The sequence below is a fragment of the Manis javanica genome, chromosome 6 (assembly GCF_040802235.1).
Source record: "Manis javanica isolate MJ-LG chromosome 6, MJ_LKY, whole genome shotgun sequence".
In the NCBI taxonomy this organism is placed as follows: Eukaryota; Metazoa; Chordata; class Mammalia; order Pholidota; family Manidae; genus Manis; species Manis javanica.
In genome coordinates this window covers 56,320,430-56,348,151 of record NC_133161.1, presented here as the reverse complement: position 1 = coordinate 56,348,151, position 27,722 = coordinate 56,320,430, and the positions used below count along the sequence as shown (strand labels likewise).

The window sequence follows — 27,722 nt, the reverse complement described above, 5'->3', positions numbered from 1 at the left end:
CCATAAGAGTATCAGCAGATTTCTCAGCAGGAACTTTAAAGACCAGAAGAGTGGCATGAAATATTCAAAGTATTGAAAGGGAAGAGCCTACAACCAAGAATTCTCTACCCAGAAAGTTCATCATCAGAATTGAAGGAGAGATTAAAAGTTTCCCAGATAAGTGAAGATTAAAAGAATTCACCACGCTGAACAGGACTTAGAGGCTATATTAGAGGGAATTCTTTACACAGAAGTGTTCCTACATCCATTTTCATCAGTGAAATAAACAATATAAACCTACAGTAAAAGTAGTAGACCAGTTAACTTACAAAGCAAATATGAAGTTCAAAAATACAAAAGAAGTATAATCAACTATACATAAAATTAGTGAAGAGACAAACATAAGATGTAAATTATGGCACCTTATACATAAAGTGTGGAGGAGGAAGAATAAAAAGAAGTACATTTAGAATGTGTTCAAAATCAAGCAGCCATCAACTTAATATAGACTGTAGTGTATTTAGGAAACTAACAAAACAGTTTTGTAGCCACAAACCTAAAGCATATAATAAATCCACCAAAACTTAAACAAAAGGAGATCCAAGCATAACACTGAAGAAAACAATCAAAACACAAAAGGAGAGTGTAAGAGAGGGAGAAAGTAACAGAGAGAAACTACAGAAAATAATAAAATGGCAATAAGTACATACCTATCAATAATTAACTCAAATGTCAATGGACTGAATGCACCAATCAAAAGACACAGAGTGGCAGAATGGAAAAAGATACAAGGCCCATCCATATGCTGCCTATGAGGGACTCATTTCAGACCCTAAGACATACACAGACTAAAAGTAAAGGGTTAGAAAAAGATATTTCATGCAAATAATAGAGAGAAAAAAAGAGGAGTAACAATACTTCTATCAGATAAAACAGGTTTCAAAAAAAGAAAAGCAACAAGAGATAAAGAAGGATATTACATAACGATAAAGGGATCAATCCAACAAAAGGATATAACCATTATAAATATCTATGCACCCAACACAGGAGCACCTTAATATAAAAAACATATACTGACAGACCTAAGGAGGGCAGGAGCAACACAATCCTATTAGGAGATTTTAACATCCAACTTACACAATGGATAGATAATCCACAAAGAAAATAAATAAGGAAACAGAAGTGTTAAACAACACAGTAGACCAGATAAACTGAACAGATATATACAGAACATTCCACTCAAAAGCAGCAGGATGAACATTTTTCTTAAGTGCACATGGAATGCTCTCCAGAACAGATGACTTATTAGGACACAAAAAGAGCCTCAATGAATTCAGAAAGATTGAAATTTTATCAAGCATCTTTTCAGACAACAATGGTATGAAACTAGAAATCAAGTACATGAAGACAACAAAATGAAAAACACAAACATGGAGGCTAAACAACTGCATTTAAATAATCAATGGATCAACAAACAAAGCAAAGAGGAAATCAAACAATACATGGAGACATACGAGAACAGAAACACAATGATTTAAAATACGTGGGATGCAGCAAAAGCATTTCTAAGTGGGAAGTACATAGTAATATAGGGTTACCTCAAGAAATAAGAACAATCTAAAATAAATAATCTAAACTACAAACTAAAGGAACTAGAAAAAAAAGAACAAATAATGCCCAAAGTTAGTAGAAGGAAGGTCATAATGAAAATAAGAGCAAAACCAAATAAAATGGAGGAAAAAAATAGAAAAAAATCGATAAAAACAAGGAGGTGGTTCTTCAATAAAAATACAAACAAACCCTTAGCCAGACTTATCAAGAGAAAGAGGACACAAATAAATAAAAACAGAAACAAAAAAGAAGTTACAACTGACCCCACACAAATTTCAAAGAATTATGAGTATATGAAAAATTACATGCCAATAAACTGAACACAGAAGAACTGGACAAATTCCTAGGAACATACAATCTTCCAAGACTGATCCAGAAAGAAACAAAATCTGAACAGACTAATTACCAGTAACAAAACTGAACTGGAAATCAAAAAACTCCCAACAAACAAAACCAAAAATTCAGGACCAGATGGTTTCACAGATAAATTCTACTAAATATTTAAGGAAGAGCTAGTACCCATCCTTCTTAAAGCATTCCCAAAAGTAGAAGAGGAGGGAATACTTCCAATCTCATTCTATGAGGCCAGCATCACTCTAATAGCAAAATCACACAAAGTATTACAAAAAAAGAAAATTACAGACTAATATCCCTGATGAATGTGGATGCAAAAATCCTCAACAAAATATAAGCAAACTGAATTCAAAAATACATCAAAAGGATCATCCATCATGACCAAGTGGGATCTATTCCAAGGATACAAGGAAGGTACAATACTTGTAAATCAATTAATGTGATATACCACATTAACAAAAGGATTAAAAAAATATAATCATCTCAATAGATGCTGAAAAAGCATTTGTTCTAGTGTCAGCCAATAGATGAATGGATAAAGAAGTTGGGGTACATACAATCAATGAAATATTATTCAGCCATTAAAAGAATGAAATCTTGCCATTTGCAACATGGGCCAGAAGGTATTACGCTAAGTGAAATAAGCCAGGAAGCAAAGACAAATATCATCTGATTTCACTTATATGTAGAAAACAAAACAGCAATAGACCCATAGACAATGAGAAGTGACCAGTAGTTATCATGGGGGGAGAGTTTGGGGTGAGTGGGTGATATGGGTGAAGGGGCTAAAGAGGTGCAAAATTTCAATCATACTATGAATTAGGCATGGGAAAATAGAGTATAGAGAAGAGAATATAGCTAACAGTTCTGTAATACAGACTATGTTGATAGTAACTTGGCATGAGCATTTAGTAATATATGTAACTGTTGAATCACTATGTTATATAGTTGAAACCAATACTGTCTATCAACTACACTTCAATAAAAAAGATATAAAAACTTTTCACTTTTCACCACTGAGTATACTGTTAGCTGTGGGTTTGTTATATGGATACCTCTATACCCATTATTTAGAGATTTTATCATGAATGGATGTTAAAAAATAGCTTAAAATTTAGATGATAAACAGAGAAGTAAGTAGAGGTTAATTGTTATGTTGTAATTTTTAAAGGATTAAATAAAAAGGCCACACTTAAATCTTGATGAATGAGTAGTATTTAAATGAGAAAAGGAAGGATAATAGGAATGAGCAAAAGAGGGGAAAGAGCATGGTATACACAAAGGTTATCATGTAGACTTGCCTGACTGAGAAGTGGGTGATCTTTTGGCAGTAAAGGCAATCTTCACATTCTTGGCAGAATACTTCCCTCGAACGGTCCTTTATTTCAAACTGATAAAAGTAAAAACTGATTTTCCCATAGAAACAATCCTATAATGAACACTGTTCCTCATGCCACATTATTTTTTCACAAAAATGACTACTAAGACCTTATTTAAAAATAGTAACAATGGCACATTACAGTGTATGCTGCATATATATATATATATGCACACACATAATATATATGTATAGACACATACATATATATATCCATATATATATATATATATATATACACAAAAAGTCTGTTTAAAGTTATATTAATCAATAAGGGCAATGTAATGGCAGTTGCATAAAATTATAATGATATGTATTAATCTCCTTATGTAAGGTCTTCCACCTTCTTTGTAGAAAATAGATAAAAAATTATTAGTTTAGTAAAATTTCTAGTTTTTCTGGGTAGATTTTGATAAGTAACATCTTAAAGATTTTGAGAAAAACTGCATTCCGCTAAAGGGCTTTCTGATCAATTGCTCCAGATACCTTTTGTAGAAACTGGGTGGCCTCTCTGTGAAATAAGAAATATCTTCTTCCTTGAGGCACTGAATCAAGCCATAAACTTCCCCTTCATAATTCATTATCAGAAAGGATACACTCTAAAATATGTAAACCATTATTATTTCCATCCTTCAAGAATCCTTGACAGACTGCTTTGTTACAGTGTCAAAGCATCAGCCTGTAATTGAATTTGGGCAAAATTTTAAAGGCACAGAATTCTAAATCCATTAAAAGAATTCCCCTTTTTCCAATCTCAATTCACTCAAAAATACTGCACTTTACCATAACCATTTCTCTAGAGCACCTTTTTTCCCTTTTAAAATCTACTTTAAGGATTCAGTATACCATAATGAAAGTGATTTTTTTCACAACATTCCTGAACTTACATTAAAGTTACTATTACTCTCTACCATAATCCTAAAAATATATGGAGAATTCCTCTTTAATAGGAGCTAAATCAGCAACCACACAAGGAAACAAGACTCATTCCTTTATGGTTATAAATTTGTCTGCTTCCTTCACTTGGCTGTATCTTCTCCCAGTTGTGTGCTGAAGTGGGAGAGCCAAGTATGGACACCTCTTTCCTAACTCCATGTCCAGCAACTTCATGCACATAGCTTAAAATCAAACATGGTGGAAGTATTTACACCTCCCAAAACTTATAGTAGACTTGTAAAACTATAATACTGTTTTCAACATTCTATAAAATATAGGAATTTGGATAATCAATTTTTTTTAAGTTTCACTGGTACTAGACTGCTAACCACTGAGAAAAGATTAGCCTATATGTGTTTCATGTTTGAAATCAAGATCCTTTCTAACTACATGGAAATACAATAAAAGGTTTAAATAAACTATGTTATTATCCTACTCCAATATCTACTAGTAAAACAAAGGACCATAGGAATCCTTTAATTCTAACGTAAATTAAATCTAATTAGCAACCTTACAAACTATAAAAAAATAACTCCCCAAATTGTATTCAAACTACAGAGTATAATAGAGTATGTGAATGAGAGTTTTGAGGAGGAGGTATGATTAACAACAAACAAATCAAGATTAGTACCAACTTTACCAGGGTATTTGAGTACTGAATACAATCTGAAATAATTACCACAAGCCCCTATAATTATACAGACAGAACTTAAATTACATATTCTAGATTACTTAGTGAGATCAAAGCTTTGCTATCAAAAAAAAAAAATCAAGGTTCTTAACTTTCAATCCAGTATCTTCTCTATTGCACCTTAATAACAATACAGAATCTCCTCACTCATAAAAATCAGAAACAAACTGATGAAAATGGAAAAATTCAGGCATGCAGTTTTATATGACAAATTACAGTAAATAGTATTTAGTGAACTACAATGCCACATAAGAAGTCCAGTTCTATATTCTGTGTCCCAATGCTTCAAAGAGGTCAAAGATCCAGATGTTCTAAAGGATTTGGATCTTGGAATATAATGAACTTAGAGGAACATACATGAAGCACATTCACCTATGTTAAGCACTATATTAAGCACTTACTTTCAAGATCACTTCCCAAAAAAATAGATAGCAACTACCTATACAAAACATATATCGCTGTATATAGTTACCTTATACTTAAAAAAAAATAGGAAAATGAAGTTAGTTTTAAAAAAGTCATCCTCGATATCTTTATTGCTGATTACCAAATGTTTCTATCTGTCTCTGGCCATAAAGATAAGACATGCCCATTTTGTAAAATGTAATTTCCTTCTTTTGATTTTCTGCATCAGCTATAATCAGCCATACCATAAGCCAAAAAGCACTGCTAATATTTTAATGTATCTTCTTTTAGTTTCTTTGCTGTGTACATGCATTTCACTTTTTTCACAGCTAAATTCACATAGTACACATTATTTTGTATGATTTTTATTCTAATATATGTCCTATTGTTTAACTGTGCTTCATAAATACTTTAAATGCTGCAAAACTATCTATTTCAGGGATCAGTAAACTTTCCCTAAATAGCCAAACAGAAACTCTTATGCTTTGCAGGCCACAGCACCTCAGGCACAATGCATCTGCTCTGCCACGGCAGCACAAAAGTAGTCATGGGCAAAATGCAAACAAATGCTCTTGACTACCCAATAACCCTGCATTTACAAGAACAGGCTGCAGCACAGTACACACAAATAATAAAGTGATTTTACAATGGGAAAGATCTGCAGAGGCATTCTCCAAAGAAGATACACAAATGACTAATAAGCATGTGAAAACATGTTCAATGTCATTAGTTATCAGTGAAATGCAAATGAAAACCAAGTGAAATACCATTTTACACTCACTAGGATGGTATCATCAAAAAGACAGACAGCAACAAGTAAAAGCAAGAATGTGGATAAGCTGGAACCTTTATACATTGTTGGTGAGAATATGCAATCAGTTTTAAAAAAAGGGTGTTCCTCAAAAGGTTAAGAAGAGTTACCATATGACCCACAAATCCCATTCCAAGGTATATAACCAAAGAGAAATGAAAATATAAATCCACACAAAAACTTACACACAAACATTCATAGTAGCATTCTTCACAATATCTAAAACATGGTATCAGCCCAAATGGCTACCAAGCTGATAAACAGATAAACAAAATGTGGTATATCATCAATATAATGGGATACTATTCAGCAATAAGAAGGAATAAGTAATAATAGATGCTACAACATGGATGAACCTTGAAAACATCATTCTAAGTGAAAGAAGCCAGTCACAAAAGACCACATATTATATAACATCATTCATATAAAGTGTCCAGAATAGGCAAATCCAGAGATAAAATGTAAGTAAACCGGCTACATAAAACTAAAAGCTTGGGAGAGAAGCAGGGAGTGACGGAGAGTAGATACAAAGTTTCTTTGTAAGGTTATTAAAATGTTTTCAAACTGATTGTGATGACGATTGCACCATTCTTGTGACTGGACTAAAATTAGCTGACTTTAAGTGGGTGAAATGCATGGTATGTGAATTACATAAATATGCAATGAATAACCCCTGATCTATTCTACAGGTATAAAAATATTGCCTTATTTCCCCTTCTTTTAAATACTTAGATGGCTCCTAATTGCTTTTACTCTACTGTTTTAAATATGGCAATAACCATATTTCTGATAGTTTTGAGCTAAGTTTTCCAATGGCAAAGAAAATAAAATGGTAAAAGAGTATAAAGCTTTATTGTTGCAAACGTCCATTATTTAAGCTGTGCTTGCACTTTGGACAAGTTTAGGAACATATGATTTATTATTTCTGTGGCAAAAAGAAAAGTGAAAAAGGGCAAAACTTTCAGGACATACCCATCTGCATCCCCTGCCATTCCATTAACAGTGATATCATCAGTATCATAACTACTGAATTTTAGCACTTACATATATCCATACCTCCTCTCCCAGTGGAGAAACCTTTCAGGAAGTAACACACTGGCATTAGAATACATCTCCTTTCAGCTAATCTTGGTTTATAAGGGGAATTAGATGAAGGGAGTAAACACATTTCACTTTCAAGACCAACAAAGTTCCTTGTTTACTTGTGTTTCCTTATGGCTTCTACCACACTAACCTTATCCACCTTCTTAGAGCTTTGCTCATACTATCCTCCTCTCTGTATCCCAATATACCATACATTCTTGAAGACTGGTTTTGGTCTCAGTCCTTATGAGGTCTTCATCAGTTACTCTGGTCCATTTTCTTTAGATGAATATTGCTCAGTATCACAGAAATTATCATTTTATTTCTCACCATTATCACCTTAATTTTGTCACCCTCTACCCCCATCCCCACCCTCCCAAAAAAGCTAAGCCAAGGTCACAGAACCTGTGTATATATCATAGGAACATAATAAATAACCAAAGTAACAATAACAACAACAAAGTTAACATTCACTGAACACAGTACTCTTTGCCAGGTCTTGTGGTGTTGTTCTGCATGCACTTTTCTCCTATATAATCATTACAACAGTCGTAGCAGGTAATTAATCCCACTGTACTACTGATACAGAGATTCAGATACAGAAAAGTCAACTAACTTGCTCAAATGCTATTTATTGGTTGACAAATACCTTATGAAATGTCTTATGCACATCATGTCATTTGTCCCTCACAACACTAAGTTTGCTACAAGTATTAGTAACTACTGTTTTACAGAGATGTTAAGAAAATTTAAGTACACTGCAACCTAATAGTGCAGGTAGAATTATAATACACATGGCGCAGGGCTTTCTGTCCTATGTCATAATACCTTATTTGAAACTGGAATAAAAATATGTGAGTCATCCCCTAGCCTCCAGCCTAATTCACACCCAGGTTTCACATATAACTCAAGAGTGCCCTAAGAGGGATTCCTTCCTCAACCAGTTACTAGAGAGTAGCAGGTACTAATGTTAACATAAATTGTAAGCTTTACAAAATACTCTCTCACATGTGATGTCATTTAATCCTAACAACAACCTGATAAGTAGATACAGATTATCATCAGATTCAAAGAATCATATGTTTTGCTCATTCAAGGCCCTAAAGCTTAATAATTACTAGTATCAAAGTTCAAAGACATGACTTTACACTCTCAGTATGTCCTTTTCTTCCTGTTATGACTCAAAATTAGCATTTTGTCTTATGCTGGTATTTTGTAATTGTTTCCCCTAAGTGATATATATGAACACTAGAATTCAGTGGTTTTAAATCTATTCAGGGTTTACAAGCCCTTTTTAAAATTAAATAAAACAGGGCTTCATGGGTTAAGAACCCTGGTTAAGACCCCTATATAAGATCGTAACTTAAAGTACCGGGGGGGAGGGGGGGGGACTTGTGATCCTGTCATATGCTTCACATTGCACAGCTGACAGCATAGAACAAGGATTAAGTAAGTATTCAAATGACTGTAAAAAGAACTAAGTTTCTTGATGCTGCGTTTTAAAAAGTCAGGAAGCCTTTGTTAAGACAAAGTATTTTAGGAGTAATTAAAAAAACCCAACATAGCACAAAAAGTCGTTCATGGAGAAGGCATGCCAAAATAACTACTGAGCCTACTGTACACTAGGGACTTTACATTCCATCATTTGTAGCCTGAAAGCACCCTCTAAATAAACTTAGTTATCATCAGCCTTTCACAGGTGAGGGACATAAAACTCCAGGGAAGCTAATTTGAGCCAAAACTTAAGGCCAATGGCAAAACAAAGACACATTAAGATCAGTCTAGAACGGAAAAAAACTGGTTCTTTCTGTAATTACCCAAATATTTAACTTGATAGCATAGAATGTTACAGAAGGGGAAAAATTTTATGCACTAAGGGAAAGAAAGGTGGGAAAACAAAAATAAATAATCCAAATCATAATAGGAATGGAGGAAAGAACACTGCTGTTAAGAACAATCTCTGATTCTATTTCTTACCCTGCCCACAACACACTGGATAATCATGGACTAATCACTTAGTTCTTCTGGATCTTAGCTTCCTCATCCGTGAAATTATGGATGTTGCATGGCATAAGAACTTAAATTTCTAAATTCCTTCACCATTTCAAAACATTTCACCAGTATTATTTTCATTACATTCAACTGGGCAGGGATTTTGTTTTATTCACTGCAGTACCCACAGCACCTGGTTGGTACAAACTGGGCACAAAATACTAGCTGAATGAACAGATTAATTTGATCCTGACCATAGTCCTGTGAGGAATGCAGAAAAGGGCAGGTGTTACTATGCTTATTTCACATAAGAGAAAAACCAAGGTTCAAAGAGTTTAAAATACTCCCAATCCTACAGCTAAGTAATTGTAAACTCAAGTCTTCCAATTACTAGTTCAAAGTTCTCCAGATCTAAAATGTGGTTTTATATATTGTTTACTATTACATTTTAATACAGTTTTAGGAGGTCAGACAGAATAATGAATCCTTCTTATTCCCTCCCTTACAAAGGAAAAAAAATAATTAGAATGGTGTTAGCAATAGGAAGCGGTGAATGAATGACTCACAGGAGTTATCTGAAAGAGTAACTAATATACTCAATGTTACATATATGAAGTAAAGGAGATAATCCAATTTCTGACCTTCTTTGATCATAGTTTCTTATATTTCAATGACTCTACAGTTGTAATTAATGTCTGAGACTTTGCAAATGTTTGCTGTTAATCCCAAAGGAGAGGAGCTCAAATGTATCACTACAAGTAAGGTTATTGTTCAAACAATAAACCTTACCACAGACCTCCCAGTGACCTGAAACTGAGGAACTAAATTCCCACTCTAAAGCTCAGGATCAACTGAGTTATAGAGGAAAAGTCCCAACAGGGCAGCATGAGCTGGAAATAATCTATATTCACAGAGGTGAAAACACAGAAAGAGCCCTAGGGCAAAACTATCCCCCAAGCCTATATTTCAAGAACCTAAGAGGTGAAGAAGTGGTTGGCTGAAGAATAACACCTTCAAATCTGAGAGTGTACTAGTGCCCATGGTATGCAGCTTCCTGCCTTGAGGCTATAGGCTAGTAGGGAAATCTTTGTAGAAACTGGGTGGTAAAATCTTCTAAAAAAAAAAAAAATCATTCAAACAAAATCCTTTCTTATAAAATGTAATTTCTGGATATGAAATGGCCCTCCAAATCATCAAGTAGTTTAAGCACAGTGACATAGAACAAAATATTGTCATATAGGAAGTAGTACATAAGGGGGTTTTACAAAGTGATAATTTTAGTGTATCTCACAGGAAAAAAGTTTCTATTAAAAAAACCAACAAAGTTTAATTATGAACTTAAAGGGAAGCCACAGACATGGATTCCCAAGAAAAGTTTCTTAAAGCAAACTCATCAAAATATACTTCTCTTCTGAAAACAAATAAACAAACTGAACATTCTCCATTGACTTAAGCTCCTTTGGTTTCTTCTCCCTCTAAGAGGATTCCCATTACATATGTGTCAAAAGTAAGAGAGCAGTTATACTGAAACCATTTCCACAGCACTCACAACAGATTAACTGTGAGAACACGGAAAAAAGTAGGGTGAAAAACTGAAAAGTCACATGATGGACACTGAGAAAAAAACTAAAATATAGATTGAGAGAACATAGCTTAAACAAGATAAACATTCTATAAATGTAAAGTTTAAATTTAAAGGAGCAGAGGTTTTTAGGTCTCTGGTTCTATAATGAGTTATCCCACAAAAATAATCTACTGTTCTAGTTTTAATAATCAACTTTCCCCACCCATTTAAAAGTAGGGATACATACATATTGGTATGTAGAATATATTTAAGTTTTTCTGCATAATACAATGCAGTGATCTTACCTGGTAGCAAACTGAATGAGTGCATTTTGAAGAGTCTGTCTAATTTCAAGAAGAAAAGATTCATCATCACTTAGTGTATAATACCAATACTGGACATAATCCCGCAAGGAAAACTGGATAACCTAAAATACAAATATTGGAAAATAATACAACTTTTTAGGATTTAAAAAGTAACAGCAGCAAACTAAAACCTAAAAGGACTATTTGCCAATTTATATTTACTCTCTACACAGAAATAATGGTGGTAAATCAATGCCTTCATTACGAAAGCTTCAAAACATTAAAAACTACTCCAAAAAACTTTATTTTGGTATCCCAATTCATGCACTGCCCAGTTTTTTAACAATTAGAGTTATCTATGGTCAAGCTCCACCCAAACTCAGGTAAGGATGGATCTTGAAGAAAAAATAAATTTTCCATGCTATAATACAGGGTTTTAGTCAACATAATAGAATGATGCAAAACAATGTAGATGGACTCTAATTCTCAAAAAGAAACCATTTCCTAAGATTATATCATCAGATATATTGTAGTCAAATTACAAAAAAGACATACGGGGTTTACCTATTTATAATACCTTTGATACCGGTAACAGTATTAGGGTAGCCAATAAATAGCAAATAATATACCTTATGTTTTAGGAAAGGCAGATAAGCTAAATAAGGGTTCATTTATAAAATAAATGTCAAAATCTTAAAGTACACATTATTTATAATCATATAATCAGGCACACATTAATGAAAAACATTTTAGGGGTGAATAACTTTTTTAATTCTAATATTTTAATATTTTTGGATCAAACCATGTATAAATATTTTCAGTGATAAAAGTAGTGGGAAAAAAATGTATGATTTACCAAACCACTAATCTTGTAACATTTTTAACTATAAAATAGAACATGATCAAATATGTAAGAACTTTTTTTTCTAAGTGCAAATTCAACCAAAATGCTTTAATATTTAGTAAGCAACAACATCATTGTAAATGGGTTTATAAATAAGGTATCATCTTTAAGTACAGAATCCAAGGATAATGTTATAATGAATTTCCAGCACATTACATAAACAGCAAAGATTTTATCTTAGTAGTTTCAAAAGAAATACAACCTAGCACACAATATATGGAATTCAAATACCACATACTGAAACTCACTTGCTGAAGAGGCTCATCAATTATATTGGCACCTGTCAATCTTCTATCAATCTTTATAGTCCTGGCTTCCCGTTTCATTTCTTCTAAGCACTGAAAGGAAACCATAACATTTTACTACAAAATTTGTTAGTTAAAATCTCCAAAGTTTATTTATAAATGAATATTCATTCTACCTTCCTTGTCATTATTGTCAACACAATAAATAACCTATTTCCTTGAGACTCTGGTATAAATCAAACACTATTTCTCAAGTTGACAAAAACAGATACCCAGAAAAAAATCTACTGTTATTCTCAAAACTTAAAATAAATCAGCAAACATTATTTAGAATGTGATATAAATGAAAATATACAGATACAGTGTTGCCATATTTCAATGAACCTTAAAAACCATAAGTTAGTCTTTCAGGTAAATCAAATTAGTAACAGTCTTTATTAATTAATCTCCCTTTTCCCACTTCCCCTTCTGAGCACAAAACAGTACACCACCTGCCAAATAATTATATTTCTAATTTATTTAGGGATGATTTTTTACCACTAAAGAAAATTAACTGTTAGATTTCTCTATGGTCTTCACAAATGTCAGTAGCCTGGAAATGGGGTAAAAAGTAGTGGGACATTCTACAAACTAAAATGCAAACCAAAGCAAAAATGTTTATACATAAAACATCATGACTCATGACTCAAGTCTCTAAGAATTTTTTTCATTAAAAAATACACCATTTTAGGAGAAGTCAAGATGGCGGTGTGAATCTCAGAGCAGAAATCTCCTCCCAAAACCATATGTATTTTTGAAAACACAACAAATACAACTATTCCTAAAAGAGAGACCAGAAGATACAGGACAACAGCCAGGCTACATCCACACCTGTGAGAACCCAGCGCCTCGCGAAGGGGTAAGATACAAGCCACGGCCCGGAGGGATCCGAGCACCCCCACCCCAGCTCCCTGGCATGAGGACAGGAGTCAGAGTGGGGACACAGAGGGAAACCAGAACTGCTAAATACCCTGCCCTAGCCATCCACACTGGGAGCTAAGACACACAGTGTGCAGTGTGCTGGATACAAGGGAAAAAGGACAGTAAAATCTGTGAGTGGCTCCCTGCTGCTGGGGCCCCTGGGACAAAAGAAAAGCAAGTGGTCCTTGAAAGACTTAAAGGGACAGGGGCCTCACAGTGCACTGAAGCGACCTGACACACTCAACCCAGCAGCTGGGAATCCTGGGGAACTCTGGGCACCCTAACACCCTAGGTGGCAGCGTAGCTTGGAGGACCTTAACAGCGATAAACAGCCTCCTGCCTGTTACCCCTCCAGTGTGGCCTCGCCATGGCGGAGCAGCAGCCTGAGGTCGGGCACGCCCACAGCAGCAGCGCAGAGCTCGACAGTGGCTCAGGCAAGAATCAGAGACCCCATCTGCACACAGCTGCCCAGCACAAGCCACTAGGGGTCGCCGTTCTCACAGGAGAGGAAGGCAACAGACTAGCAAGAAGGAACATTCTCAGAGCTGACACACGTGCCAACTCCCCACAACAACCTCTATCACCATAAAAAGGCAGAAGAATTTGATCCACACCAGACTAACAGAGACAACCCCTGAGAAGGAACTTGAGGAGACAGACCTAATCAATCTTCCTGAAAAAGAATTAAAAATCAAGGTCATAAGCATGCTGACAGAGCTGCAGAGAAAAATGAAGGAGCTAACAAAGTAGGGAGGGGGAATGCAGAAATAAAACAATCTCTGAAAGGACTTAAAAGCAGAATAGACAAGATTCAAGAGGCGATTAAAGGAATAGAAAACAGAGAACAGGAACGCAGAGACTCTGAAGCAGAGGGAGATAAAAGGATCTCCAGAAATGAAACAATATTAAGAGAACTGTGCAACCAATCCAAAAGGAACAATATCTGCATTATAGGGGTACCAGAAGAAGAAGAGAGAGAAAAAGGGATAGAGAGTATATTTGAAGAAATAATTGCTGAAAATTTCCCCAAACTGGTGGAGGAAATAGTCATGCAGACCATGAAAGCACACAGAACTCCCAAAAGAAGGGACCCAAGGAGGACAACACCAAGACACATAATAACTAAAATGGCAAAGATCAAGGACAAGGAAAGAGTTTTAAAGGCAGCTAGAGAGAGGAAAAATGTCACCTACAAAGGAAAACCCATCAGCCTGTCACCAGACTTCTCAAAAGAAACCTTACAGGCCAGAAGAGAATGGCATGATATATTTAATGCAATGAAACAGAAGGGTCTTGAACCAAGGATACTGTATCCAGCATGCTTATCATTTAAATATGAAGGAGGGATTAATCAATTCCCAGACAAGCAAAAGTTGAGGGAATTTGCCTCCCACAAAACACCTCTATAGGGTACTTTAGACAGACTGCTCTAGATGGGAGCACTCCTAAGGCTAAACAGATGTCACCAGAGAAAATAAAATCACAGCAAAGAAAGCAGACCAACCAAATACTATCTAAAGGCAAAAAATAAAATCAACTACCCACAAAAGCAGTTAAAGGAAACACAAAAGAGCACAGAATAAACACCCAACATATAAAGATTGGAGGAGGAGGAATAAGAAAGGAAAGAAATAAAGAATCATCAGACAGTATTTATAATAGCTCAATAAGCGACTTAAGTTATACAGTAAGAGAGTAAAGAAGCTAACCGTGAACCTTTGGTAACCACAAATCTAAAGCCTGCAAAGGCAATAAGTACATATCTTTTAATAATCACCCTAAATGTAAATGGACTGAATGCAGCAATCAAAAGACACAGAGTAATAGAATGGATAAAAAAGCAAGACCCATCTATATGCTGCTTACAAGAGACTCACCTCAAACCCAAAGACATGCACAGACTAAAAGTTAAGGGATGGAAAAAGATATTTCATGCAAACAACAGGGAGAAAAAGGCAGGTGTTGCAGTACTAGTAACAGACAAAAATAGACTTGAAAACAAAGAAAGTAACAAGAGATAAAGAAGGACATTATATAATAATAAAGGGGTCACCCCAATAAGAGGATATAACCATTATAAATACATATGCACCAAATACAGGAGCACCAGCGTATGTGAAAGAAATACTAAAAGAATTAAAGGAGGAAATAGAACGCAATGCATTCATTTAAGGAGACTTCAACACGCCACTCACTTCAAAGGATAGATCCACCAGACAGAAAATAAGAAGGGACACACAGGCACTGAACAACACACTAGAACAGATGGACCTGATAGACATCTATAGAACTCTACATACAAAAGCAACAGGATACACATTCTTCTCAAGTGCACATGGAACATTCTCCAGAATAGACCACATACGAGGCCAAAAAAAGAGCCTCAGTAAATTCCAAAAGACTGAAATACTACCAACCAACTTTTCAGACCACAAAGGCATAAAACTAGAAATAAACTGTACAAAGAAAGCAAAAAGGCTCACAAACACATGGAAGCTTAATAACATGCTCCTAAATAATCAATGGATCAACGAACAAATTAAAATAGAGATCTAGCAATATATGGAAACAAATGACAACAACAACACAAAGCCTCAAATTCTGTGGGACACAGCGAAAGCACTCTTAAGAGGAAAGTACGTAGCAATCCAGGCATATTTAAAGAATGAAGAACAATCCCAAATGAATAGTCTAAAGTCAAATTATCGAAATTGGAAAATGAAGAAATGAGGCCTAAAGTCAGCAGGAGGGACACAATAAAGATCAGAGAAGAAATAAATAAAACTGAGAAGAATAAAACAACAGAAAAAATCAATGAAACCAAGAGCTGGTTCTTTGAGAAAATAAACAAAATAGATAAGCCTCTAGCCAGATTTACTAAGACAAAAAGAGAGTCAACACACATCAACAAAATCAGAAACGAGACAGGAAAAATCACGACAGACCCCACAGAAATACAAAGAATTATTAGAGAATACTATGAAAACCTATATGCCAACAAGCTGGAAAACCTAGAAGAAATGGACAACTTCCTAGAAAAATACAACCTTCCAAAACTGACCAAGGAAGAAACAGAGAATCTAAACAGACCAATCACCAGCAACAGAACTGAAGCGCTAATCAAAAAACTACCCAAGAACAAAACACCCGGGCCAGATGGATTTACCTTGGAATTTTATCAGACATACAGAGAAGACACAATACCCATTCTCCTTAAAGTTTTCCAAAAAATAGAAGAGGAGGGAATACTCCCAAACTTATTCTATGAAGCTGACATCACCCTAATACCAAAACCAGGCAAAGACCCCACCAAAAAAGAAAATTATAGACCAATATCCCTGATGAACGTAGATGCAAAAATACTCAACAAAATATTAGTAAATCGAATTCAAAAATACATCAAAATGATCACACACCATTACCAAGTGGGATTCATCTCAGGGAATCAAGGACGGTACAACATTCGAAAATCCATCAACATCATCCACCACATAAACAAAAAGAAGAACAAAAACCACATGACCATCTCCATAGATGCTGAAAAAGCATTCAACAAAATTCAACATCCATTCATGATAAAAACTCTCAACAAAATGGGAATAGAGGGCAAGTACCTCAACATAATAAAGGCCATATAGGATAAACCCACAGCCAACATCATACTGAGTTGCAAGAAGCTGAAAGCTTTTGCTCTGAGATCAGGAACAAGACATGGACATGCACTCTCCCCACTGTTATTCAACAGAGTACAGGTGGTCCTAGCCACGGCTATGACAAAACACAAAGAAATACGAGGATTCCAGATTGGTAAAGAAATCAAACTCTCACTATTTGCAGATGACATGATATTGCACATAAAAAACCCCAAAGAGTCCACTCCAAAACTACTAGAACTAATATCGGAAATCAGCAAAGCTGCAGGATACAAAATTAATACACAGAAATCTGTGGCTTTCCTATACACTAACAATGAACTAATAGAAAGAGAAATCAGGAAAATAATTCCATTCACCATTGCATCAAAAAGAATAAAATATCTAGGAATAAACCTAACCAAGGAAGTGAAAGACCTATCCCCTGAAAACTATAAGACACTCTTAAGAGAAATAAAAGAGGACACTAACAAATGGAAACTCATCCCATGCTCTTGGCTAGGAAGAATATTGTCAAAATGGCTATCCTGCCCAAAGCAATATACAGATTCAAAGCAATCCCTATCAAATTACCAACAGCATTCTTAAACGAACTGGAATAAATAGTTCAAAAATTCATATGGAAACACCAAAGACCCTGAATAGCCAAAGCAACCCTGAGAAGGAAGAATAAATTGTGGGGGATCTCTCTTCCCAACTTCAAGCTCTACTACAAAGCCACAGTAATCAAGACAATTTGGTACTGGCACAAGAACAGAGCCACAGACCAGTGGAACATAATAGAGACTCCAGACATCAACCCAAACATATATGGTCAATATATGATAAAGGAGCCATGGACATACAATGGGGAAATGACAGTCTCTTCAACAGTTGGTGCTGGCAAAACTGGACAGCTGCATGTAAAAGAATGAAACTGGATCACTCTCTAACCTCATACACAAAGGTTAATTCAAAATGGAACAAAGACCTGAATGTAAGTCATGAAACCATAAAACTCTTAGAAAAAAACATACGCAAATATCTCTTGGACATAAACATGAGTGACTTTTTCATGAACATATCTCCCTGGGCAAGGGAAACAAAAGCAAAACTGAAAGGTGGGATTATATCAAGCTAAAAAGCTTCTGTACAGCAAAGGACACCATCAATAGAACAAAAGGCATCTGACAGTATGTGAGAATATATTCATAAATAACAGATCCGATAAAAGGTTGACATCCAAAATATATAAAGGGCTCATGCACCTGAACAAACAAAAAGTGAACAATCCAATTAAAAAGGGGGCAGATAAGCTGAACAGACAGTTCTCCAAAGAAGAAATTCAGATGGCCAACAGACATATGAAAAGATGCTCCACATCGCTAATCATCTGAGAAATGCAAATTAAAACCACAATGAGATATCGCCTCACACTAGTTAGGATGGCCACCATCCAGAGGACAAACAACAAATGTTGGCGAGGTTGTGGAGAAAGGGGAACCCTAATACACTGTTGGTGGGAATGTAAATTAGTTCAACCATTGTGGAAAGCAGTATGGAGGTTCCTCCAAAAGCTCAAAATAGAAATACCACTTGACGCAGGAATTCCACTTCTAGGAATTTACCCTAAGAATGCAGCATCCCAGTTTAAAAAAGACAGATGCACCCCTATGTTTATCGCAGCACTATTTACAATAGTCAAGAAATGGAAGCAACCTAAGAGTCCATTAGTAGATGAATGGATAAAGAAGCTGTGGTACATATACACAATGGAGCATTATTCAGCCATAAGAAGAAAACAAATCCTACCATTTGCAACAATATGGATGGAGCTAGAGGGTATTATGCTCAGTGAAATAAGCCAGGTGGAGAAAGACAAGTACCAAATGATTCCACTCATATGTGGAGTATAAGTACAAAGAAAAAGCTGAAGGAACAAACAGCAGCAGAATCACAGAATCCAAGAATGGACTAACAGTTACCAAAGGGGAAAGGACTGGGGAGGATGGGTGGGAAGGGAGGGATAAGGGGAGGTAAAAAGAAAGGGGGCATTACGATTCGCATGTATAACATGGGGGGGGATGGTAAGACTGTGCAACACAGAGAAGACAAGCAGTGATTCTACAGCATCTTACTACGCTGATGGACAGTGACTGTAATGGGGTTTGTCAGGGGGACTTGGTGATGGGGGGAGTCTAGTAAACATAATGTTCTTCATGTAATTGTAGATTAATGTTTCCAAAAAAAAATACATCACTTAAGGGGAAAAAATTATGGCAGTGTGAGAAGTGAGTCAGAAACCTCCTCCCAAAACCACATGTAACACAAAAATACAGCAAATACAACTAATTATGAGGAGCGACCAGCAAGACGACTGCAACAGATGACATACATCTGTGGAAAAAAGGCGACCTCACGGAAAAGGTTGAAGTAGCAAAGCTGTAATCCAGCAGGACCCAAGCCCCACCCCAACTCAAGCTCACAGGCAAGAGGAAGAGAAACAGAGCAGGGATGGAGTGGAAGTCTGGGACTGCTAAACACCCAGCCCTGGAGTTCTGCTCTGGAATCACAAACCCGCATGACGTTGTGCTCTGGAGATTAGAGGGGTTGGAAAGCAAAGACAGGTGGAATACTTGGAGAGACTGAGATTCCAGCTGCTTGTGGAAAACAGGTACCCACCACCGGCCACTCCAGGACAAAACCAAGGTGGAGTGCTTTGAAAGACTTCCCAGCAGCGAGAGGGCTGCAAAATGGGCAAAGATTACACATAGCTAGCTTCTCTGGAGTAAGGACATGTGGACAAAATTGTCCCAGCACACTCAGACCAGCAGGTTGGAAAGTTTCAGGAGTTTCAGGGGCTCCATCTCCCTGGCTGTCAAGGAAGAGCAGAGGCCCCCAACCATGATATCCAACATGCTGCTCCTTCCTCCCAGGGCCAGTTTGCAAACCTGCAAGCCCCCACCATTGGACCAGGCCAGTCAGATGGCAGCCCTGCCAAAGAGCCATAACGCAGAGGTTGCTTGCTGAGCACTCAGCCCACTGTCCCTGGCAGTGGAGGCAGGCAGGCGCTGCAGCCAGGCAGCAGAAAAGAGTTCTTTCCTCCCAGCAGGCACCCACGCTGCACGCCTGCAACCACCATCATCAATCCAGGTGCTGGGAAGCTCCACAGAGCATACCTTCTGGGCACTAGAGGGCACAGTCAACACGAAGTTATTACATATTATTTGTCAGAAATACAAAGCAGCAAAAGAACCTTGTACAAACCAAAATCCATCAAACACCACAAAGAGGGCTCAGTGAAACTGAAATCACCAATCTACTTGATTAAGATTTCAACATTAAAATCATAAACATGCTCACGGAGCTACAGAAAAATATTCAGGAACTGAGGGATGACTTCAAGAAAGAGAAAAGAACTCTGAAAACACAGTATCTGAAATCAAACATACAATAGATGGATTTAAAAGCAGATTAGAAGAGGTAGAGGAGACAGTAAATGGAATAAAAATTAAGAGAACAGGCTGTGCACAGACAGAAAAAAGAATCTCTAGGAATGAAATAACACAACTCTGCGACCAATCAAAACAAAAGAATATTTGCATTACAGGGGAACCAGAAGAAGAGGAGAGAGAAAAGAGGATAGGAAGTGTCTTTGAGGAAATAATTGCTGAAAACTTCCACAATTGGGGAAAGGAAATAGTCTCTCAGGCGATGAAGTGCACAAATCTCCAAACACAAGGAACCCAAGGAAGACAACACCAAGAGATATAATTAAAATGGGAAATATCAAGAACAAGGGCAGAGTATTAAAAGTAGCCAGAGAAAAAAAGATCACATACAAAGAAAAACCCATCAGACTGTCATCAGACTTCTCAGTAGAAACCTTACAGGTCAGAAGGGAGTGGCATGATATTTTAATGCAACAAAACAGAAGGGCCTCTAACCACGAACACTCTACCCAGAAAGAGAATCATTGAAATTTGAAGCAGGGATTAAACAATTTCCAGATAAGCAAAAGTTGAGGGAATTTACTTTCCACAAACCATCTCTACAGTTTATTTTCAAGGGACTGCTATAGATGAAAGTGCTCCTAAGGCCAAACACAAAATAAAACCACAATCAATTACTAAGCAGATGCAAAATTAAATCAACTACCCACAAAGTCAGTCAAGGTATACACAAAAAGCGCAGAATATGACACCTAACGTATAGAGTGGAGGAAGAAGAAAAAGAATTGGGGGGGAAAAAAACCTTTAGATTGTCTTTGTAATAGCATACTAAGTAAGTTAAGTTAGACTGCTAGATAGTACGGAAGCTGCCCTTGAACCTTTGGTAACCAGGAATCTAAAGCCTGCAATGGTAATAAGTACATACCTACCAATAATCACCTTAAATGTTAAAGAACTGAAGCACCATTCAAAAGACACAGAGTTAGAGAATGGATTAAAAATCAAGACTATATGCTGCCTACAAGAGACTCACTTTAAACCCAAAGACATATACAAACTAAAGGTGAAGAGATGGAAAAAGATATTTCATGCAGATATTTCATGCAAATAACAGGGAGAAAAAAAGCAGGAGTTGCAGTATTTGTATCAGACAAAACAGACTTCAAAACAAAGTCACAAGAGACAAAGAAGGACATTACATAATGATAAAGGGATCAGTCCAACAAGAGGATATAACCACTATAAATATCTATGCACTCAACATAGGAGGACCCAAATATATGCAACAAATACTAACAGAATTAAAAGGGGAAACAGAATGCAATGCACTCATTTAGGAGACACACCACTCATTCAGAGGACAGATCAACCAGACAAAAAATAAGTAAGGACAAAGAGGTACTGAACACACATTAGAAGAGATGGACCTAACAGACAGCTACAGAACACTCCACCCAAAAGAAACAGGATACAAATTCTCCTCAAGTGCATATGGAACATTTTCTAGAATAGATCATACTAGGCCACAAAAACAGCATCAGTAAATTCAAAAGGATTGGAATTGTACCAACCAGCTTCTCAGACCACAGTGGTATAATACCACAAATAAATTATGCAAAGAAAACAAAAAGCCCACAAACACATGGAGATTTAACAATATACTCCTAAATAATCAATGGATCAATGACCAAATAAAAGGAGAGATCAAGCAACATATGAAGACAAATGAAAACAACAACTCAACATGCCAACTTCTGTGGGATTTAGTGAAGGCAATTCTAAGAGGAAAGTATATAGCACTACAGGCTTATCTGAACAAAGAACAATCCTAAATGAACAGTATAACTCACAATTAATGAAAATAGAAAAAGAAGAAAAAAGTCAGCAGAAGGAGGGACATAATAAAGATCAGAGCAGAAATAAATAAAATTGAGAAGAATAAAATAACAGAAAGAATCAATGAAACCAGGAATTGATTTTTTGAGAAAATAAACAAAACAGATAAACTCCAGGCCAGACTTATCAAGAAAAAAGAGAGTCTAGAAACATAAACATAATCAGAAATGAGAAAGGAAACATCAATGGACACCAGAGAAATACAAATTATTATTAGAGAATACTATGAATAATTATATGCTAACAAATTGAAAAACCTTGAGAAATGGACAGAAAAATACAACCTCCCAAGACTGATCAAGGAAGAAACAGAAAATCTGAACAAATTACCAGCATTGAAATTGAACTGGTAACCAAAAAACTACCTAAAAACAACACAACTCGACCAGATGGTTTCACCAGTGAATTTTATCAAACACTTAGAGAAAACATAATATTCTTCCTCCTTAAGGTTTTCCGAAAAGTAGACGAGGAGGGAATACTTCCAAACTCATTATATGGAGCCAGCATCACCCTAATACCAAAACCAGGCAAAGACACCACAAAAAAAGAAAATTACGGACCAATATTGCTGATGAACATAGCTGTAAAATACTCAACAAAACATTAGCAATCCAAATTCAAAAAAAAATCATCCATCATGACCAAGTGGGATTCATTCCAGGGATGTAAGGATAATACAATATTCAAAAATCTATCAACATCATACACCACATCAACAAAAATAAGGACAAAAATCATATGATCATCTCAATAGATGTTGAAAAAGGGGTATAGAGAGCACATACCTCAACATAATAAAGGCCATATACTACATAAGGAGCCATGGATATACAAAGGAGAAATAACAGCCTCTTCAACAATCAGTGTTTGCAAATTTGAACAGCTACATATAAGAGAATGAACCTGGATTATTGTCAAACTCCATATACAAAAATAAACTTGAAATGTATCAAAGACCTGAATGGAAGTCATGAAACCATAAAACTCTTAGAAGAAAATAGGCAAAAATCTCTTGAATATAAACATGAGCAACTTTTTCCTGAACACATCTCCTCAGACAAGGGAAACAAAAGCAAAAAATGAACAAATAGGACTACATCAAACTAAAAATTTCTGTACAGCAAAGGACACCATCAGCAGAACAAAAGGCATCCTACAGTATGGGAGAATATATTCATAAGTGATATATCCAATAAGGGGTTAACATCCAAAATACATAAAAAATTCACATGCCTCAACACCCAAAAAGAAATTAACCCAATTAAAAAATGGGTGGAGGATGTGAACAGACATTTCTCCAAAGAAGAAATTCAGATGGCCAACAGGCACATGAAAAGACACTCCACACTGCTAATCATCAGGGAAATGCAAATTAAAACCACAATGGTATATCACCTCACACCAGTTAGGATGGCCAGCATCCAAATGACAAGGAACAACAAATGCTGGTGAGGAAGCAGAGAAAGGGGAACCCTCCTACATTGTTGGTGGGAATGTAAATTAGTTCAACCATTGTTGAAAGCAATATGGACATCCGTCAGAGAACTAAAAATAGAGACACCATTTGACCCAGGAATTCCACTCCTAGGAATTTACCCAAAGAAAATAGGATCAGAGATTCAAGAAGACATATGCACTCCTATGTTTACTGCAGCACTATTTACAATAGCCAATATATAAAAGCAACTTAAGTGTCCACCAATAGATGAATGACTAAAGAAGACGTGGTACATATACACAATGCAAAATTATTTTGCCACAAGAACAGAAATCCTACCATCTGCAACAGTTTGGATGGATCTGGTGTGTATTATGCTCAATGAAATAAGCCAGGTGGAGGAGAAAGGCAAGTACCAAATGATTTCACTGATCTGTGGAGTATAACAACAAAGCAAAACTGAAGGAACAAAACAACAGCATACTCTCAGACTCCAAGAAGGCACTAGTGGTTACAAAAGGGAAAGGGTGTGGGGAGCAAGGGAGAAGAGGATTAAGGGGTATTATTATTAGCACACATAATGTAGGGGGGTTACAGGGATGGCAGTATAGCAGAGAAGATAAGTAGTGACTCTATAGCATCTTACTATGCTGATGGAGAGTGACTGAAATGGGGTGTATTTGGGGGGGACTTGATAATATGGGTGGATGTAGTAAGCCCAATGTTGCTCATGTGAAACTTTCATAAGATTGCATATCAATGATACCTTTATAAAAAAATTTTTTTAAACATACATCATTTTAGAAACAGCAAATCAAAATCACTGTTTTTTCCTTTTTTAGTATCTTTTCCTTATTGAAGTATCATTGATACACAATCTTACACTGGTTTCAACTATACAACAGTGGTTCAACAGTTACCCATATTATAAAATTCTCACCCCCACTAGTGCAGCTACTATCTGTCAACATAGGAAGATGTTAGAGAATCATTGGCTATATTCCCCATGCTGTACTACTACTCCTGTGACCAACTTACATTATGATTAAGAATATTTGTGCCCTTTTATCCCCCTCACCCTCTCTACCCAGCCTGCCAACCCCTCCCCCATGGTGACCACCAGTCATTTCTCAGTGTCTATGAGTTCCACTACCATTTTTTTCATTTGTTTTATTTTGGTTTATATTCCCTAAATAAGTGAAACCATATGTTACTTGTCTTTCTCTGCCTGGCTTATTTTGCTTAGCATAATACCCACTAGGTCCATCCATGTTGTTGCAAATGGCAGGATTTCTTTTCTATGGTTAAATAATATTTCATTGCAAAATCATCATATTTTATTCCATGGACTAAATAATAATTATAAAGTACATCTATATTATATGTATTATTATAATTATATGATAAGATGTTAATAATTAATAGTTAATGTATATGAAATACTGTTATTTAGTATTAATTATTATAATCAGTCTTGACTAATTAATAACTGTTTAGGATCTTATTTTCTTAAAGTATTTTCCATCTCTTACATGTACCACTCAAATGAACGGGGTGGATGGCTACAAAGTGACTTAAAAAAAGAAAAGGTTCATTTCCTCAGAAAGATTTTGTGAGCAAACTAAAAGAATACACATTAATGGGAATCCTAAGAGGGACAGAAAAAAGTCTGATGTTATTGTAAAAGTTACAATAGGTATTAGAAAAAAATATCTATCAATATGAAAGTAAGATAGGCTAAAATTCTTTTGTGTCTGCAATATACAATAATATTGTGTATTACTTTCTCTGCATCTCCTACATCTTAGCACATAATGGGTTAAGTCAAAAATTGTAAAGTTAAGTTAATGGCATCAATTCCAGACCATTTGTCTCTCTTCATACCAGTCCAACCCACAAGAATTGAAGGCAATTCCAATCTTATTTAGAGATTGCTATTTTTTAAACACGATAGAAAAACTGTAAAACTACACTATTAAAGAGCCTCTTGCAAGCTATATTTTTATATATGTATTTTCAAGTGAGTTAAAGAAAAAGTACCCATTTTCTTCCCTCTGGTTAATATGGAATTTATTTCATTCGAAACAGTATATTCATTGACATTTCCACAAATCATATGTATGATGCTTTGAAATTCTATGTTAAGATAGTAGGAAAAGACCCCAAATTTCTATCTTTTCCTCAAATTCGTGTTCCCACTTCTAATACCTAACACTAAAAAAGTTTTCAAGGTGATCTTTTAAAATACTTTTCCAAGCATGATCACTTCTGTCCCCCATAAATTAATAGTCAGTGCTAGCAAATTATAAGACAATCTGCCAACTCATATACAGAAAACCACATTATTATCAGTGCATATAGCAGGACTTCAAGGTATTAAATCTTTTACCCTATTTACCTTAGGAATCCCAGTTGATGTTGGAGGAAGAAAAGAGTGTTCACACTGCTCTAGGTACTTCTCTGAGTTTGTTTTCCCAAATAGGAGAGTAACCACAAAACCCCTGGGAAAAAAAATTAATTACAGATACAAAAACAAGGTTTTACTATAATTTAACACATCTATTACCAAATATATTTTTCTGATTTAACAGACAGCTATCATCACTAAACTCAGTTTGTGACTTTGTTAAAGAAAGGAACTGATAGATTTTGTTATGTTCTAAAACTTAAAACAACTATACATCTGTAAATTTACATATAATGCCTGTGAAAGTTTTCAACCAATATATGAGTAAAGAATCTCAGGCAATATTTTCAAACTTAAGGAAAATCAGCTCTCATTAAATAAGAAGGCTAGCTAATAAATAATAAAGGATAAAGACAAACAAGATCTAAATCCATAGCTAAGTCACACACTCCTATAATTTTGTTAACTAATTAACATGAGATATTAATGTAACTTGCCACTATGAAAATACAATAAACAAAACAAAGGCCATACAGGAAAAAAGTGATCCAATTTATGATTTGTTTAAAATAAACCTAGAATTAAAAAAAGAAATACACTCCAAAAGGTTATTTTTAAAACAATTACAGAATCAAGGTAAGATAAATATGGTTTAGAACTACTTTCCCATAACTGACTAAATGCTTTCAATAGTTCCTATATTTAAGATTTAATAAATAAATCTCAGCACTACTAAGCAGATAGGAAGTCCATAAAAGAAGAAAATTAAATTTTAATTTAGTAACCTTAAAAGGATTCAAAGACTGTAGTGACAAGAAGGGACAGTAAAATATTAAATATGGTCAGCCTCAACTACTGAAAGGGATTCTCAAAGTTATCTGTCATTGTACTGCTCTTCAGTACAGGCACCACAAATGCCGGGAGGAAAGTGAACACAGATAAAGTCAAATAATTCCATGTCATCAATTGTTTTTGCTTCTTTTTAAAAAGGCTGGCCTCAGAATTATCAGTAAATTTCACCTATCTCATGTTGTATCTCATATTATTACTAAGAATCAAAGTGTTCTTCTGAAAGCTTTATCTGGTTATAAGCACATTTACACATACAATTCTACAAGCACACTAATAGCTTCAGTCTTAGGTTTAAGTAAAAACAAGTGTTACAAATGATTGTATAACCAAACATAACAGAATGCCATTAAATAAAATGACCCATTATACAGTATCAGTAATAATAAATGACTCATTATACAGTACCAAAATAGTAACAACAAAAAGGACCTGAGTAGTTTTCTTTCCAGAAGTTTACTTTATATTAGGAAAGAAGGGATTAGATTTGACCATAAACAAAATATATACATTATCAACATTGTAGAGAGGTAACTATAGAATTTAACTCCCAGAAAAAGGTGGTTTCCATAGGTAAATTTATTAATTCCTCTCAAATTCGCATGCTAAGTAAAAAAACAAAAAACAAAAAACACACTTTTAAAAATGTATGCAATTTAGAAAACACACTAAAACTAAGACCATATTTAATTATATGAAATGCAATTACTTCACTTAAGATTAGTATTTAAAAACCTACTTTCACTCTTAAAATTCATAAGACATTAAACTATATGAAGTTACATTAAAGAAATGACAATCTTTCACAATTAGAGGCAAAATAAAAA

At 35.4% G+C, this 27,722-nt stretch overlaps 1 protein-coding gene across 8 annotated transcripts in view; it reads right to left on the bottom strand.

Moving 5' to 3' along the window:
* The window catches only part of SNX13 (sorting nexin 13), a 170,195-nt gene that overhangs the window by 69,703 nt on the left and 72,770 nt on the right, over positions 1 to 27,722 (bottom strand). For all 8 annotated transcript variants that reach the window (XM_073238738.1, XM_073238736.1, XM_073238737.1 and 5 more), the window contains 3 exons: positions 26,038 to 26,140; positions 12,262 to 12,351; positions 11,110 to 11,231 (listed from right to left, as the gene is read on the bottom strand). In XM_073238738.1, coding sequence (XP_073094839.1) covers positions 11,110 to 11,231; positions 12,262 to 12,351; positions 26,038 to 26,140 — 315 coding nt within the window. The remainder of the gene's footprint in view (positions 1 to 11,109; positions 11,232 to 12,261; positions 12,352 to 26,037; positions 26,141 to 27,722) is intronic.